Source organism: Canis lupus, chromosome 21 (assembly GCF_003254725.2).
Source record: "Canis lupus dingo isolate Sandy chromosome 21, ASM325472v2, whole genome shotgun sequence".
Taxonomy (NCBI): Eukaryota; Metazoa; Chordata; class Mammalia; order Carnivora; family Canidae; genus Canis; species Canis lupus.
This window is the reverse complement of record NC_064263.1, coordinates 4,957,230-4,976,220: the sequence shown is the minus strand read 5'-3', so window position 1 is coordinate 4,976,220 and position 18,991 is coordinate 4,957,230. Positions and strand designations below refer to the sequence as shown.

At 38.0% G+C, this 18,991-nt stretch overlaps 2 protein-coding genes across 10 annotated transcripts in view; one reads left to right on the top strand and one right to left on the bottom strand.

The window, feature by feature from the left end:
- The window catches only part of CCDC82 (coiled-coil domain containing 82), a 34,206-nt gene extending 25,322 nt beyond the window's left edge, over positions 1-8,884 (bottom strand). For 2 of the 9 annotated variants that reach the window (XR_003124908.3, XM_025419193.3), the window contains exons 1-3: positions 6,514-8,105; positions 2,998-3,731; positions 2,316-2,517 (exon numbers count right to left, since the gene is read on the bottom strand). Coding sequence is in view for 8 of the 9 variants with exons in the window: in XM_025419193.3 (XP_025274978.1) it covers positions 2,316-2,517; positions 2,998-3,717 (922 nt within the window). In the remaining variant the exon portion in view is untranslated. Of the gene's footprint in view, positions 1-2,315; positions 2,518-2,997; positions 3,732-6,513; positions 8,110-8,143; positions 8,422-8,775 lie in introns of those variants that run through there. The other 7 variants (XM_025419188.3, XM_025419190.3, XM_025419189.3 and 4 more) reach the window with 7 other exon arrangements.
- JRKL (JRK like) lies at positions 8,881-12,891 on the top strand. The gene has a single exon (XM_025419186.3). It carries the CDS (start codon positions 9,549-9,551, stop codon positions 11,121-11,123), a length of 1,575 nt encoding a protein of 524 aa, XP_025274971.1. The 5' UTR covers positions 8,881-9,548; the 3' UTR covers positions 11,124-12,891.
- The last annotated feature ends 6,100 nt before the right edge of the window (positions 12,892-18,991 follow it).

Below are 18,991 nucleotides of genomic sequence, written 5' to 3'. Positions count from 1 at the left end.
TTTCCCTAAAATTTCAGTGTCCAGGTAGCAGGCAAACAAGTGACTACTGATGTAAGGAAAGTAGTCATTGACTTTTGAAATACAGATGCTTATCATTGGCATCTCTATAACTGATAAATTTCTTGAAATTTAATTCATACCTCAATCTACTATTTTATTATAAATCATGAGATTGATATTGAACCATGTTACGCATAGTTTTAGTAAATACGACCATTTAAAAAAACTGGAAAGAATCCATTCTTGAAGAAAAAAATAACAGCCTGTTTCTACCAGAGTTGTAGATCATAAAAATAATCTTTGAATTTATGTACAACTATAGAGATTAGAAAAATAATACATATTTTAAGATACCCTAAAGTGTTAGGGTTATTTGTGTTTGTTTTTATTAACTGTAAGAAAACATAAAAATTCTAACTTCCAATGTCTGATAAGTTTCACTGACACTTCAATAGGCCTGATAAAACCAATGGTTCTCAAAGTGTGGTCTGTACACACCCAAAGTCCCCAAGTCCATTCAAGGGGATCTATGAGATCAAAGTAATAACATTAAGATAATCATGCTGTTTTTACCATGTTGACATTGATAATACAAAAAATAACTATGGGTAGGGCAGCTGGCTCCCTAATATGAATCACGGCAGTAGCACCAAGACCAGTAGTAATTACTGTAGTCATCAATGCTATACACTCAGTAAAAAGCTACTTTCACTAAACAGTGTCCTTGATAAGTAGTAAAAACTATTAATTTTATTAAATCTTGAACATACATCTTTTTAGTATTCAGTGGGATGAAATGGGAAGTATGCATTAAATACCTATGTTGCATCACAGTATGATCAATCATACTTTGAGGAAAAATGCAGCTAGGAGCTGAAAAAAACCTCATTGATCATGAAATACCATGTTTACTTGAAAGAACAACTGACAGGGGCACTTGAGAGGTTTAGTCAGTAGAGCATGAAACTCTTTAAAAAAAAAATTATTTGAGAGAGGAAAAAGAGAGAGAGCAGGAGCACGAGAGAGACACAGAGAGAGAGAGAGAGAAACTGAAGCAGACTCCATGCTGAGAGCAGAGCCCAATGTAATAAGGCTTGATCTCATAACCCTGAGATCATGACCTGAGACAAAACCAAAACTTGGATGCTTAACTGACTGTGCCACCCAGGCACTGCAAGCATGTGACTCATGATCTCGGGGTTGTGAGTTCAAGACCCACACTGGGTATAGACTAGATAGATAGATAGATAGATAGATAGGGAGAGATAGAACAAACGATTGATAAACAATGGATATTGAAGCATTTGTCAAATATTAAAAAAAAAAGAACAAAGGGAACTATGATTTCAAGAACTCATTGCTATAGATTTAAAAACCAGACTTAAAAAAAACAGATTTTTAAGTAGAAATTAGAATTTTAGAAAATTTGTATCTGCTACTACTGTGAACTTGATAGCTTCCCCATACCTAAAAAAATTCTGATTAGATTAGTGGTAATATTAACAAATGTTATTTAAAAAGTATTGTATAAAGGAATATGTCAACATTTGGAAGATCTACATAATCCAGTGAACCAGTATTTTCCAAATGACTAATGCATGATGCTATAAAGTCATGTATGGGTAAAAGATCCATTCAAACTACAAGACAGATTAATGGAATGCAATGTAAGTAAGTACTAAAAAATCATTTATATGGTTTCAGATTCCATATTGCAACTAACTTTAAAAATCACTTATTGAATTGGGGTGTAGTGACAAATAAGAATATCCACATTATTTTGAAAATACTTTTAAAATCTTTCTCCCTTTTCCAGCTACCTATGTGAACAAAATTGTTCTCATCTACTTCAACAAAAACATCAAAATACACTGAATGCAAAAGCAGGTATAAGAACCTAGCTACCTTCTATTAAGCTATATATTAAATACAATTATTAAAATGTAAAACAATGACTTTCTTATTTTAAATTGTTACTTTTAATACAAATGTTATTTATGTTAACGTGTAACAAGCTTATTAATGTTGGTTTAAGTCAATTAATAAATATATTTTAAATTTGTTTTGTATTTCTACAATGGTAAACGTTGATAGGTATAACCCACAGAAACAAAAAGCTCTCTGGGGTCTTCAATAATTTTTGAGTATAAAGGGTTCCTGAAACTACTAGAATAAACTATTTTCAGAGTGACAAAGTTATCTAAAAATAAAACCATAATTCCTAATCAATGACTTAGAACATGATAATAAAAGGCTGATTTGATACTCAATATAATTAGAGCAAGTGATAAAACATTTTCTTGATATTAACTTACAAAGAGAATTCTGTTTTACTAATTTCAGTTGTGATGTAGTCAATTTTTCTCCTTGCTGGCTTTTATTCTCTTCATCACCTTCCTCATCTTGAACTACAAAGTCATCAATAATATAATCATCTCCATCTTCATCATATTCATAATCATCCTCCTCCTCATCATCATTTTCATCATTCCTTGGGCAGGATTCCTTTTCAGAGTCCTAATTAAGTTAAAATATACCCTTCAGTAAATTTTTACCTTTAAATTGTCAGTATGGAATATGAAATTAAAAGACTAAATCTGAGACCAAAACAATGATCCATGGGAATTAATTTCATATTGTAATGTTTAAAAAAAAAAAAAAGTCTTGTCACGTTAAATGTTGAACTTTTGGAATTAGGAAGAATATACCTTGGTAAATGCTATGAAGTGTTTAAACTGGACATTAAGATTATAAGTAGAAGGTAAAAAGAGGAAAGACCATATCAAACAGTCTTTCAATTTTAAAACAGTGATAAACTGAGGCTCATGATAAAACAGTATATTAGATACAACAGTGCGATCAAATGTGTTTAAGGATACTTAACTAAAAAATAAATTCAAGAATTGAGAAACAGAATGGAATCAGCACTTTTTTATAAAAATTAAACACTTTAAGGAAATGTATAAACAGTAACAAAACCAATAAAATATAACACACCTCAAAATCTCTACTACTATTGCGTCTCTGACGAGATCTTTGTTTTGAGAGTTCTTTCAGTTTCTGGAATTGTTCTCGCTTTCTTGCAGCTAAAGTTTTTTCAGGTTTTTTTTGCTCCATCTCCACTGAAGAACATTCATCTTCAACCACTCTACGTGGACGTTTAACACCTACTTTTCTAACGAGGATATCACTGTCGTCACTCTCATCACTGTCATACATAACTGAGGAGATCCTTTTTCTCTTCCCTCGTTTGATGTGTTCTTCTTCTATGTCATCTTCTATTATTTGTCCTGTATGTTTATTGAGATCATCATCCTCTTGACTTAAAAGCTTTTCATGATCTGGTAAGTCAATACTTCTACGTTTGTTTTTGTTTTCTTCTTCTTCATATGTGGAACTGTTGCCAGTGTTCATGAGATGCTCACAGTTACTACCTTTGCTTTCAACTTTAATTAATGTAAGTTCTCTCTCATTTTCCGGCTTTTTATTACTATCAAACCCCTTGTTACTGTCAAGCTCTTCATCACTGTCAAGCTCTTCGTTGCTATCAAACTCTTCATCTCTGTCAAGCTCTTCCTCACTGTCAAACTCTTCGTCACTATCAAGTAACTGTGAGATACTACTTCTTTTAGTCCGCCTCCAATCCACTCGAGATTTCTGCTCACGCTCTTGAGTTTTAGAATTTTTCCTTGTTTCGTGTCTTCTAACATGTACCATTTTCACTTAAGCTTCTACAAAAAAAGTTATTAGGAATACAATAATGATAACCAGATTACAACAATGAATGCATTTATGGTACAAACTATATTTATTTGGTGTTATAAAATGGTTCACAAAGGTAAAAATCATATAAAATATCTAAGTGACGATGGCAGAATAGTTATTCAACAATTTATTGAACATCTATAAAATAATTATATGAAAATCTATTCTGAATTATTCTATATTTTGTGCTAAAATGGATACGTAGAAAAATAATGGTCCTGTTCTCCAGAAGATTATCCATGGGTAGAACATACCAACATATATTAAGAAAAATGCAAGGTATTTATTTGATAGAAAACAAGAGATAAAAATAACTGCAATAAAATTATAAAGATGCAGAAGAACAATATAGCAAGTCCTTCACTTAAGATTTTATGGAACAGGTATGATCTGAGAGACTACTAAAGGAATGGCTATCTTTCAACAAAAAGAATGACAGAGAATAGGATTTCAGGCATGTAAAAATGCTAAGGTCAAAACTTCAGCACTGAGAGAGAACATGGTACATTAAGTAATTTAAGTGTGACCAAAAGGGTGTGAAGAAAGGCTTTATGCTGGGGAAAAAAGAGACAACTATAGAAAAATAGGGTGGGATTACCAGAATCATTCATCCTTAGGCAAAGGATTCTGAACGGAGAAATGATATGAATCATAACATTAAGGATCAATTTATATGAAGAAAGTTATAAAGTAGTAGTTGAGAAAAGACAGCAGTGCAAAATTAAGAGACCACTTATTCAATAAGGTGATACACTTTATACTATACTTTAGTAAAATGGCAATGGCTTTAAACCACACAAAGGTAAAGATACAATCCAACAGAAAACGTACTAATAATCCAAAACTGGGTGAAAAACTAAAGTTTCATGGTGAAGCAAAGTATGATATTGGGAAGGAAAACAAATACTGTATGTTTCTGATTCAGCAAAGACTGACCTCCATTAAATTTACCACAAGTATATAATAAAGGAACAATAAGAGAGAAGTAAGATAACTAGAAGAGTAACACATAGTTAATTCTGTAGTTGCTAAGGAAAACAGACATATGATCACACTGTAATGAGACTAACCTCATAATATATGTATAAGGACTTATATGTTTTTTTTTAAATTTTTTTTTTATTTTTTTAGGACTTATATGTTCTATTGAGAGTTATCTCCAAAGAAATCACCTTGTAAGTCTAATTATTCCAATATTTGCACCACGGCACAGAATATTAATGGAGATTTTCTATGGAGAAAATGGAGATACTATGGTATCTATAGTATCTTTGATACTATGATAAAACATAGTATCAAAAAATACATTAAAAATATGAAAATAACCATACTCCTTATTATTATTTTTTTTAATATTAAAATTAAATATTAATTTAATGGAGAATATTAATGGAGATTTTCTATGGAGAAAATGGAGATACTATGGTATCTATAGTATCTTTGATACTATGATAAAACATAGTATCAAAAAATACATTAAAAATATGAAAATAACCATACTCCTTATTATTATTTTTTTTTAATCCCAAAGACTGGTTTAAATACCCATTTTATTGACTTGTTTTAGTTTAGGGACTGTTAGCAGCTTCCAGAAATGAAATCTAATTTCGAAAGATGAATATTAATTGCCATTACAGGTATTTTTTAAATGTGCTGTAACTTTGAAAATAATCCAAAAATAGAATGCCAAAATTTTCTGAGCAATGGCAGTATCACTCAATCAAGTTTATAGCTTTCCAGGATGATTCCTCTTTTGGGTGGGTAGGAGTGAAGGAAATACTGCTCATTCTATTGTACAAATTCTGTTATGTTAAAAGGCAATGTGACAGTTTCTAGAATGGTAACAATTCATGTAAAATCAGAATAATGGTTGCTAAGATTATACACCAGAAATTATCTTTGTAGGCTGAAGTGTGACCTTACAACAGCAACTGCTGCGAGATAACAGAGCATTGTAACAGCAATCTAAGAAATCCTCGTCAATAGACAAAATATTCTGTTACTTGAAATTACACTTGGGTTGCATACTACAGAAGGCTTGTATTAAAATCAACAAAGATGAGAACTGTGGTCAAAACTACTTTTAAAAAAATCTCTTTAAGGTATGTTTTTTATATGTTGTACTGCTTCACAGTAGGTCCACCCAGTTCTTCTCCAGGTTTTAAACAGATTACTGTTGTTGTTTTTAAAATTAAGCACCAGATAAACTACGCAACTGATACCGTGAAGCCATATAGTGCAAATAAGTAATTTTTAAGCACAGATAGTTAAATTTGAACAAACTGTGCATGTGCGTTACACTACAATGTCTTTCTAATAAGTCTGAATTGGGAGGAAAAAAAAGAAAAAATATTTATGAAAACAAATGACAAATACAGTCTCAGCAGATACACTAAAGCAAGTGTGAACAGCAGGAACATTAAATGAAAGATGATTGTATTAGTACTCAACAGCAGTTTCATGTACACCAGATGACTATCTCACAAAGCTGTACCATGTCAAAAGACAGTTATTTATCATATCAACAGGTGACCTCCTATGACAATGGTAGAGATGAGTAAGAATGTGACATTATAAAAATACCTATCACTGCACATGGTTGAGCTATTAAAAAATCCTATATGTATAGGAATTTTTTAGTGCATTTTCATATGTTTTTAAATATTGACAATGATCCTAGAAGGAAGATGACTGTCTACCTTTATTTATAAATATCAAAGCCAAGGATATAGAGTTTAAATGACTTACCGAAGATCACACAGCTTGTTAGTGACAAAGCAGGGATAAGAAACCAGGTCTCCTGATTCCCCGTCCAGTTCTATACAATGACTGCTGCCAATATTATATTTGTATAAGGTAGTAAAAATCATGCCTTTAAAAAGTCATTATTCTATCTCTCATTCATGCTAAACTTTAGTTTCATAAAATAATCATCAAAATAGTTTAGAGTTTACAAACATGCTTTTTAAAAAGTTATGTAACAGAATTTTAGTGCACATGAGTTAGGCCAGAAACTTCTGGAAATCGTCCATCCAATTGGCAAGAAAAGAATGTGCAAAAGAGATGAAAGTTTGAAACTTCCCTCTACCATCTTATTGATGACACTGATCACAAGACTTAAGGATTCCCCATTGAGTCCAAAAGTAAAAATTCCAAAAAAGTCAGTCTCCGATGAGAAAAAAAATTTTATTTGGGAAAACTGCAATATTGAATATTTGAAGAAACAAATTTTGTTCAAATAAAATAAATCAACTTTCATTTGTCCAACTGCCAAATTTCCACGGTCTCTCTTCATATTTCAAAACTGCTATTTTATCAATAATGCCAAAAATTATGTCATTGAAAAAGAAGGTAATTTAAATATGGTTGGCTCCTCTTTTAAAATTGTGAATACTTTTACTATGTTAGCTGGGGAGGGAAGAATGATGACAGAGGGAAAAAGTGAACTGAACCTGAGGAGAGAATGAGAAGGTGAAGGCAGGTTGATGAATAAGACATCTCTTGATCGTTTGAATTCACTCAAAAAAAAAAAGAATCCATGCAATGGATGTAATTTCTTTATATGATGAGTATACAATTTCTTGAAATGAGAATTTAATCAAGCTTCTTTAATGATACCTTACCTTTAGGCAAAGAGAAAAACAAAGAAACTGCACACAGGAAGCATTAAATAAATGAAGAGGGTCAATACTGTCACATCTTTGTGCTTCATAGTTAAAGTCACATAAAAGGCATCTACAAAGCTACGCTGTCTGCAAGAATGCAAGGTAAGAATCCATACTGCTCTCTCACACAGTAACTCTACCACTCAAAGTACTTTGATGAGTCTACTTGAATTTCTCATCAGAGGAAATATCCCTTACGTGTAGACTCTGAGGTCAGTTCATTCAAAGATTCATTCTAGGAATCACTTGCCCTGTCAGGTGGCAGTTTACATTTTTAAGGCCAGAAGGGCAGTGGAACCCCAACCATTACTTGAAATTCCACCAGGAGGGGTGCATTCCTATTTGTAAAACAACACCCCTCCCTGACGTTTCCTTCCATAGGGCAGTTTGGAGAGGAAACCTTAATTGACCAAAGAAATGGTCACTGAAGGTACATACTATGTGCCAGCACAGGCTGAGCTGTGGCGTTACTGGAAGAAACTAGCGACTCGGCCTCTGCTCCCAAGGAGCTCCCAATCTGATCCAACTACTAGGGGCGCACGATTTAACGGCTGCGGGGCACGATTCTGATTAAGGTCTTTTCACACTGCCGTCGGCAGATCTACCACAGTTCTCCCATTACTGGAAGGCAGGGCAGCACCACACGACAGAAACAGGGAATGGTAAGATATAAAGGGAGGAAAGCCAATTTGCCCCGCTTGGAATCAACGAACCAATATTCCACGGTTTCGCCTAGAGCGCATGGGCCGGCTTGGCCTCCGGGGCTCTCTAAACCCAGCGGGGATGAGCGGCAGAGAAGGATGCTCTCGGGAGTCCACGTCGGAGTCGTTTTCTCGACTACCAACCTGCTCCGGCGGGACGCGGGGGACGCGGGGGACGCGGGGGACGCGGGGGACGCGGGCGGCCGCGCGGCTCCGCCTCCGGGGGCGAGGGCGCCGCAGCTGGGAAACCCGACCGACCCTCCGGGCTCCGCGGTGACGCGCGCGCACGACACAAACCCCGGCCCCGGCACGACACAAACTCTCCCGCACCCGGAGAGTCAGCAAGGGGCCGGGAAGGCCGCCCCGCCCCGCCCCGCCCCGCCCCGGCCGCCCTGCCCACTGCCCCGCGCGGAGGGAAAGGGCTCCCCGCCCGCTGCAGCTCCGCACCCGCGGCCGCGAGCGGAGGCGGCGCCCGGAGGACCGTCTTCCCGCCCACCCGACGGCGCCCGCGGGAACGACTTTCTCCCCGCCCGCCGGGAGGCGCGGCTTCCCCCGCTCCGTCCATACGCCGGGAGCAGCCGGAGCGAGAGCGAGTCCTCGCCCCGAGGTGCCCCGCGCCGCCCCGCGCCGCCCCGCGCCCTCACCTTTCAAAGATCCTCCGCCTCCGCCTCCGCCCCCGCCTCCGCCCCAGGGACCCACCCGGACGGGCGGTGCTCCGCCTCCTTCCGGGGAGCAGCGGAAGTCCCGCCTCTGGGAGGAGCTGGGGGCGGGGCCGGCGGCGGGAGGGGCGTCTTCCGGTCGCCGCGCGTTAGTCCGGGAGCCGTGCGGGTCCCGTCCCAGTTGAGGCGGGGAGAGGGGCCCGGCGGGCTGCGCGGGGCCGGAGCGGCTGTGCAGGCGCGGCCCGGCGCGGGCAGGTGTGGCTCGCGGTGGAAGAGGTCAGACGTAGCCGGTCCCGCGGGGAAGGAGCCCGTGCCCGGCGCCCGGCTCTTCCGCTCCGCCGCAACTTTGGGGTGTGGCAGGGCCGGTGCCGGGCGATCCCCTTGGGTCTGGGCGCGGAGGAGGTCTGGGGCGACCGTGGGGTGCAGGCCCCCGCGGCCACGGGGGGAATAGCACAGATGTCCATAATCCGGATTATCCGCGGTGACTCGGGGCCTCTTCCCCCGCCCATCTGAGTTACAGGCCGTTCCCCCAGACTTCGCCCCCTCGGCTCCTGCTCTGCCCTCTCTTGGCGGGCCCAGCAGGTCCGGGCCGGGGCGGGCCGGGGCCCCCAGGCCCAGGGGCTAGGGCTGTGAGCCGGAGTCTGCGAAAGAGGGGGGCTGTGGACTGCTTCACACTGGGTCAGGCCCCGGGCCCCAGGCCCCGAGCCCGAGCCGAGCCCGAGCCGAGCCCGAGCCCGAGCCCGAGCCCGAGCCCCAGCATGTCGGGGAAGCGCAAGCGGGTGGTACTGACCATTAAAGATAAGCTGGATATAATAAAGAAACTCGAAGACGGAGGCTCCTCCAAGCAGCTGGCAGTGATTTATGGAATTGGTGAGACTACAGTTCGGGATATAAGGAAAAATAAGGAAAAGATTATCACTTACGCAAGCAGTTCTGATTCCACGAGTCTTCTGGCCAAGAGGAAATCGATGAAGCCATCCATGTACGAGGAGCTGGACAAGGCCATGCTAGAATGGTTCAACCAGCAGAGAGCGAAAGGGAATCCTGTATCGGGCCCGATTTGTGCGAAAAGGGCAGAGTTCTTTTTCTATGCTCTGGGAATGGATGGTGATTTCAACCCCTCTGCTGGTTGGTTAACTCGTTTTAAGCAGCGGCACAGCATTAGGGAGATTAACATTAGGAATGAAAGATTGAATGGCGATGAGACTGCTGTGGAAGATTTTTGTAACAACTTCCGAGACTTCATTGAACGAGAGAATTTACAGCCAGAACAGATCTACAATGCAGACGAAACTGGACTCTTCTGGAAATGCCTACCTTCCAGGACTTCTGCGATCAAAGGTAAATACAGTGTCTCTGGGCACAAGGCAGTTGAAGAAAGAGTCACTATCATGTGTTGTGCCAATGCAACAGGTTTACACAAACTGAAACTCTGTGTTGTGGGGAAAGCAAAGAAACCTCGCTCCTTCAAGTCGACGGACACCTCAAACCTGCCAGTCTCTTATTTTAGCCAAAAAGGTGCATGGATGGATCTTTCCATTTTCCGACAGTGGTTTGATAAGATCTTTGTGCCACAGGTTCGGGAGTACTTAAGATCTAAAGGCCTGCAGGAAAAGGCTGTGCTCTTGTTGGATAATTCACCAACACATCCAAATGAAAACGTCCTAAGGTCAGATGATGGTCAAATATTTGCTAAATATTTACCGCCTAACGTGGCTTCATTGATCCAGCCCTCCGATCAAGGGGTCGTAGCGACAATGAAGAGAAATTATCGTGCAGGTCTTCTTCAGAACAACTTGGAAGAAGGTAATGACCTGAAATCATTCTGGAAGAAGCTAACTCTGCTAGATGCACTTTATGAAATAGCAATGGCATGGAATTTAGTAAAGCCAGCTACCATTAGCAGAGCATGGAAGAAGATTCTACCTACCATAGAGGAAAAAGAAGGCTTGGACTTTGATGAAGAAGATATTTCCATGGCTACTGTGTCCACCATTTTACAGCATACCAAAGGACTGGAAAATGTGACTACTGAGAACATTGAAAAGTGGCTTGAAGTGGACAGTACTGAGCCAGGCTATGAAGTGTTAACTGACAGTGAAATCATCAGAAGAGCACAAGGCCAGACAGACGAATCTAGTGAAAATGAGGAGGAGGAAATAGAACTGATTCCAGAGAAACATATTAATCATGCAGCTGCTCTCCAATGGACTGAAAATTTATTGGATTATCTAGAACAACAAGGTGATATGATCCTGCCTGATAAACTGGTGATTCGTAAACTTCGAGCCACCATCAGAAATAAACAGAAGATGACAACCTCAAGTCAATAATGGCATTTCATTGTTATAGTTTTGGTAATTGTGTCTGTAACTCTTAACCTCTGCAATGTGGCTTAATTTTGTGTTGTCAAGTCTCAGTCACAGCCCTATGAAATACAGATACAGAAATGTATCTGAAGTGTTGGAGGACTATGTTTTGAATCATCTGTGTGTCTTCCTTTATTTGTGCAGATAATTGGAAGCTGATTCTGTATAGATAAAAAATTACACATACACGTGTATTACTTTGGTAGATCTGCAACTATCCCTTCTATTACAGTGGCATTCTCTAAAACCTCAAAAAAAATTTACAGATAACAGTGAACAGATTGAGCACTTTACTGAAATCTGTTGTTTGGTTTATGAGGGCTGCCACAGTAATATTTACTTGTGTTAACATCTTAAATGGTTATATTTTGTGTTCTGCATACACTGACAGAATGAGAAATAATCTATATTTTAGATTTCAGGGTGGTCTGCAATAATTGAAAGTGAAGTCCAATAATGAGGAAACAGTGATCTATGAATTGTAATTATAAAAATAACTTAGAAATGCTACTTCTGTTCTCTTAACATTTGTTTAGGCGGCAAGGGGAGGAGATTTTTCTGGAAGTAAATATATATGAAGTGATTACTAAATTAGTAAGAAAACTATTTGAAAGCTGATATATGAAAGATATTCTGATCTATTTGTAGAGAAGTGCGAGTTGAGAATTTGGGGAACTTTAGGTTATTTATACAAAGGGAATAAATAGGCTTGTTTTAATTGGGTCTTATATTATGAATTGGGTAATTATTTATTCATGTAATTATAGTACAGGTTTTGTAATGTTACATGTGGTGATATGAACTCCCACCTTATATATGGGGAAGAATCTTGGGAATTTAAAGTTAGATTTTTTTACTGTGTTCTTGGAAATGTCTATAGTTTGAAAAAACTTATCATACCTTCCCCTTTTATTTGATACGAAAAGAAAAAGAAATGAATAAAGTTTTTATTGATTTTTAACAAGCCATAGGTTGTGACCTGTTTTATGAAGAAAGCAGAAATGGTTATGGAAAGTGCCAGATTCTAAGGAATTTCATCATTTACTCTTTTGACACTTGTAAAAAGGTATTCTTTCTTCTAGAATCCATTTAAATTTGAATTTTGATAAATTTGCTTAGTAAATTTACTTTTTATTCAAGACTTTGAAAAGGCTTTATGAATATTGATTTAATTTATAACTTAAAAGCAATGTGGGTCTCCATATTATTTCATCCTGCCTGATAAATAGGCATTTACCAGGCATTTTTTTTACCCTTAAAAAAATGTTCTCTATTGGTCATTTTTTTGAAGGTTTAACTTTTAAATTGAAATATTTTGCATTTTATATTTATAGTGCCTTTCTTAGAATTCTAAGACTTCAAAGATACTTTTAGCTTTCCCTTATTTCTGTTATCTTCATGATACATGTCCAGATTTTTTTAAAAAAGACTTCTGTGATGAGAACTGTTTGAAAATTGCTGCATGAAAAAAGCATCAGAAATTAACATACATTATCGAATCAGCTAATTATACATTATGCTATAAATTAAGTTGTATATAAAAGAAATTTTCATTTTCCTAATATGAAAATGTATAAAAGCTTCTTGGAATTTCTGTCTGGATTTGCTCAATTTTTAAAATTCATCTTGCCGGTGAAATTCAGCTGTATCGTTGCCACCTAGTGGTAAAATTAACATTACTGTTAAGCTATGTGGTTTAAAATATTAATATCTAGTAAAAGATTCACTGTTTTGTGGCCTTGAGTGTGAATCTTGTGACTCCTCTAGCTTGTAAGAGACTGCTCTTGTTTTTTAGATTTATAGCTATTTGCTTTTTTCCAAAAGCTGTCAACACTAGTAGGCTAGAGTTCTTTTTTGAACCCTTTTATCCTTAAGTATAAGTATAAAAGCTGCCAGTTACTGAATACCATGTTATGTTCTAAGCAATGTACTTATTTATCCTCAAATTATGGTGGATATACTGATATTCAGCTCATACTTTTAGTTGCTGAAGATCACTTGGCTACAGATAAAAATTTAAACCCAGATATTTAGTGCCAAGAGCCTATGCTTGTATTATTCAACCTAGGCTAACCTTTCCCAGTCTTCAAAATTTATTTCCTGCCACCAACCCCCCTGCCCCTGACCTGTCACAGATGTCTGACTTTGCATCTCTGTACACTTGTGGCAGCAACTGCCCTTCCCCTTACTCTTCTATGAGGTTAGTCTTTCTCTTTAACCACCCTGTAGTTTCATTTCTGTTTATCCCCAACCCTAATAGCACTTGAAACTTGGATGATCTGTCTTTTGATTTCTGGTTAGCCATGCTCAGTGAGGATCCTTTCTGTCTTAATTTAAAACATACTATTGGGAAAAATAAGCAGTTCATGTGAACATTTCTCTTTAGTTTATGAGACAGTCTCAAAGAGATTTGAGGAGTTGGCACAGTATTTGCTAGACCAAAAATATTGGAAACTGCTTCTATCAAAACCACATAAGTATGTATATACACAGATCCATACAGATCAAAAGGGGAAAAACCCAAATGAGATGATATGGGGAGGAGAAGGAAGGATAGGCTGAAATACAAGAGCTGATTAGAGAATAAAAATGGGACATGTGGGCTGCAGTGAGGTTCATTTTGTAATGATGTGTGTTTCAGCATCATACTCCCAGGCTTACTAGTATGTGCTGCTCATTCATAGATGGTCCATGAATCTCTGCTTTTCTTCTTTCTTAGAGAATGTTAAAACATCAGTGCCAAGTTAAGTACATTTGAGCAGTAATTGGGGAAGGTTAGTGGATGATGACAGAAGCTCTTTGGGTACTATATCTGCCCAAAGTCATAAATCTTTAGTTCCTGATTCCTATTCCCTCAATATCCCACCAGAGGCTGTGTTTGGCTTTCTATTTTTCCATTAAGAAGTTAGCCACAGACAGTATTCTCACCAGTGTTGCCAGGTTTTCCCATTGATGAGCCTCGACAGAACAACAGCTCTCAGAAAACCCCTCTGCATTATGATGTTTCTTAAGGCCCATACTTCTAGTAGCCAAGAAGTCTATGAGAGTAGGTCTACCTGCAGGGGTTGATACAGGAAATTAGGAACTTACTTTTTATGAGAGATTTGGACTTTTGAGGGGTTCAATGGTGAGGGAAGTGGAATTCTTTGCCAAGTTTTTAAACTAAATTTATTTAGTGAATCAAAAATTGATTGAGCCTTACTATATACATAAGATGACTGGGAGTGGTGGGTTTAGGAAAATAAAAAGAGGAAAAGTGGATCTTAAGGTAGAAAAATGACATTTGGAAAAAAAAAAAAAAACATCTGTTCAATTGTAAACCCATATAAAACAGCCAACATGATGTGATAGGCACTTTGTAAGAAAACCATCATGATTTATATTGCTTATTCATTCCTTTGCTGGTTCTTACTGTGTATACCATTTACATTTTAAGCTTTTCTTTGTTCTGTTTTTTTACTAATCCTGAATGACTTCATACATTTCCATTACCTTCATGCTTAAGACCACAAATCTACCTCCAGTCACCGTCTTCAGAAATGCAGATTTGTATCTTCAATTGAGAAGCAGGATTTAAGTGTGGAAGGGAAATTAAAATTGTTGCTTTTCTTCCCCTCTGTAGTAGACATTAGCATTCTGATGTCAAAGCTACCTATATGGGCTAAGGAGTTGACATAATTTTTTAATTGAATGCTGAATTAGGCTTATCTTCTTTGGTCTAAAATAGCAAAATAGATAATTATCTATTTTCTTATTTCTGTCCTTAGTTAGCCTTTCTGACGTACATACATGTCTTTGCCTCTGACCATTCCTTCCCACAGGGAGGCATAGTGGTTTCTGTTTTTGATACCCTTGTTGCTACTCAAGTACTAAAATTTAGTTTGTCATATTCCAGCCCCTAACCTCCTTAAAAGACCATCATTTATACTCTTGACACCAACTATAGTCCTTAGAAATGTACTGTTTTCACAGTTTAGGCAGCTGGCAACTTTGCATGGTAACTAGTCTAATGCAATTTGAAGTTGGATTGAAAGAATGCCCAAAGGGTACCATATCAGTTGCTGGGGACACCTAAATTGTGAAAACTGGTGACTGTAAGGCCTTGGAGTCTTGTAAGACTTGTAATATATTGTGAACTGATTTTTGTGATCTATGTTTCTTAATACTGGACTATGAGATCAAGGCTCCGTGATTTGCAGAGTACTCAGCAAACACTAATTGTACACTTTCTCTAAGACATGTCTTAGGCAATGCATGGGATACGTGGATAAGACTATCTGCTTCAAGAGATTTATATTATAATAGAGACGTGTAGGAAAAGGAGTGAATTAAGTGTTCCGACGCTGATGGAATGCAAGTAAAACACTCAACAATCCCCGATATGAGTGACATAAAGAAGCATAATCTGATAGGAGGAGTGGAGTCAAAACAATTGAGTTGGTCTTGAGAAATAATTGAAATTTTCACTTCAGTTTTACTTGTCTTGAGTCATTGCCAGATGTCCTCCAGGGGGCCAAGTCATCCCCACTTGAGAACTACTGCTGTAGAGATGCAAGATCACAGGTATTTGGTTTGCTTTCCAAGTTATTCAAAATAATATTTATAAACTATTTTTTACCACTATCCCAAATGACATGGCCTCTGGTACGTTATTTCTCTGATGCCTGTTGCCTAATCACTGATTTAACACCACATACTTGAGATTTTTGTCACAGCAGCATTCCACTTGGAGGTACCCATTTCTCTATTGATCTGAGTAACTCTGATGAAACAAAATTCAGAATTTTAGAGATATACCATGAATGTTTTTCTCTTAGCAGTTTTGTAATGATAAAGGACTTGGTTGGAGCATAACTCTAAGTAGTGATTCATGGACCTAGGCTCCTTCCATCTTGTGATTTTGCATTTGCTAGACTCTTAGAGTCTTCTGCATCAAGTTAGAAGATGAGAAGAGAGAAAATGAGGAATGAAAATATACATTGCTTCTTAGAAACTTCCATTTCTCTGAAGTGATATACATTATTTCAGTTCACATTCTAATGATGAGAACTAATCCCCTGGCCTTGCCTTCATACAGGCAATGCTTGAGGATGACTTCCTAGCTAGACAGCTGCTTCCTAGTGACAACTTTATACTATGGAAGGGGAAGCCACACATTAGTGAATCATTAGCCCTTTCTGAAACAAGAACAGTGGCAATTATTGTAGAATCATTTAGGGAACTTTTAAAAAATATCGGTGCATGAGTCCTACTCTAAAAGGATCTGATTTAATTAGGGTACTTATGGTGGGTTTTTTGTTTTCAACTTTCCACATATCTCTCAACATGCAACCAAGGGTGAAAACCACAAGATTATGCATTTGCAAGGTAAGCAGAGTAGAAGATGTGGAGACGAGATTAATAGGTTCCTCTGATGGATCATGAGGTCAAGACTATGTATAGAGGCAGAGTAATAAGGAAGCTAAATAAACAAGCAAATTCACACATATATGCATCTCTGTGTGTTTGTAGTAGTAACTATGATATCAGAGGAGAGACCATAGAGCTTGGAAGAAGAACACCCAGTATTTAAGTCCCAGTTTTACCCATTTTTCAGTTCTAGAATTTCTAATTGGTTCCTATTTTTCTTTCATGTATAAAATAATCTATTATTTAAGTGTATTAATTTTACTTATTTGGAAGTTACAGTTTGAATTCTCTATAATCTCTGAGCCTTCTCTAATCTTTGAGTTTGTAGTCTTTCATGGAGTTGGTACTATGCAAACACTTGGACATTGTTAATCGTGCCTTCCTCAGGGAGCTGAGATTGCCTGAAATACTATGGTCTCTGCTTGTATAGCACATATTGTGGGAAGTGTAGAAACATCTGCTAAAGTTTGGTCAGAGCCATTGATAGTGAGAATACAGAATGGACGTTATAACCTGCCAGATGGGGAACTTGGGAGCTTGTTTGCTGGGTTTGGATGTACCCCATTCCTCCTGACTTTACCAGCTCCCAGGGGCATTGTTCTATTAATCACTGCAAGCCCTGGCCTTTCTTGAACACCTGCATAATGTTCTCTTGTGCCTAGCCTTGGAAAGTGGCAGTTATGTGCCTGGATCCTTAAATTAGGCCCCTTGGTTATATCTGGACTTCTGCTCCCAGCTTTTCACCACTTCATTATATGGAACACAATTTTCTCCTACACAATTTATGGTCCTTCAAAAGTTTACCTTCTTGTTTATAGGATGGAGTCCTTGCTTCTAATCTAATATCTCCATTTATCCTGATAGCAGAAATCCCATCAGTGTGATCTTGGGTGAATCTCTAAATCTCCTCACTAAAATGGGGATAATAATACAGATTGTTAAAAGGAATAAATAAAATAATGTACAACACTTTGTGAATGAATGCTAGTTTTTAAGTTCTTAATAGGAAGCATTAAAAGACCAGAGGCATCGAAGATGAAGAGTAGAGTGGGAGAGTAAGAAAATTGAGACAGGAGAAGTTTGTGGTTGAAGGGAGGGTTAAAAGGTCAAGATTTGCAACTCTAGGTATTCACAATGTGTTGAGGCAATATATACAATCAGGCATTCCTTTTTCAATGCTCTATGCTGCCTTCTCTTATTATTGCATGATATGGGGACTAACCCTTTTATTCACACTCTAAGTCAGAAGACCCTTTTTTTTTTCACATTACAGTTGATTCTTGAACAATAGGTTTGAACTGTTGGGGTCCACTTATATGCAAATTTTTACAGCACAGTACTGTAAATGTGTTTTATAGTTTTCTTAACATTTTCTTTGCTCTAGGTTACTTGTAAGGATACAATGTAAAACACATATATAAAATATCTGTTAATCAACTGTTTGTTATTGTGTTTCAGTCAACAGTATAGGCTTTTAGTTAAGTTTTGGGGAAGTCCAAAGTTATATGTAGTTTTTTGTTTGGGGGGTGGTCAGTGCCCAAGAGCCCCATGTTGTTTCAAGGGTCAACTGTATAATTATAAGATATTTGTAGATTCTCACTTTGAGAACCTCTCTAGAAGGAGACAAGTACATTTCAGTTAAGTCCTAAAGGTATCAAGGCAATAAAAAGATCCATTGCTGAAAATCCCTTCCAGGTATATACACTAGTATTTTATGGAAAGCTAGTAAAGTTTTGAGGAAGAGATAAAAGAAATCTGAAAAAGACAAATGAATAAGTAAAGGGATGTTGAATAGTGACAAGCATTTGTATAATTTTTTTAGTCTCTGAATGAGAAAAATAAAAAATATAAAACATGATTGATAACTGATGGCAGATTTTTTTTCAAAACTTATTTTAAAAACATGATCACATTAGGGGCATGTGGGTGGTGCAGGAGGTTAAGCATCCGACTCTTGGTTTCAGCTCAGGTGGTGATCTCAGGGTTGGGCGACCAAACCCTGTGTGGAGCTCTGTCCTCAGCACGGAATCTGCTTGAGGGTTCTCTCCCTTTCCCTTTGCCCCTCCCACTCATGCTCTCTCTGAAATAAATAAACCTTTAACAACAACAGCAACAACAAAACATGATCACATTGGGATGATTTCAAATGGACTGAGAGCAGCTATATGGTTTTAGTTACCACTGAAAAGAAACCAGATGGCAGGGGGACTCTACCTTTTCACTAATAGCATTTTCACAAAAAATGTTAGCGATGATTGGTATTTGATGCCATTCTGGAGTCAAAAGAATAAATGGTATTGGGCAACCAAATCACTCTTCTATTCCCCATTTTTACATGTCTTTTTGTCTCTCCATCTAATTATTTTCCTTCATAGCATCCTTGTTGTTTGGAGAGTGGGCCTCAGTTGTCTGTCTTTTGCCAT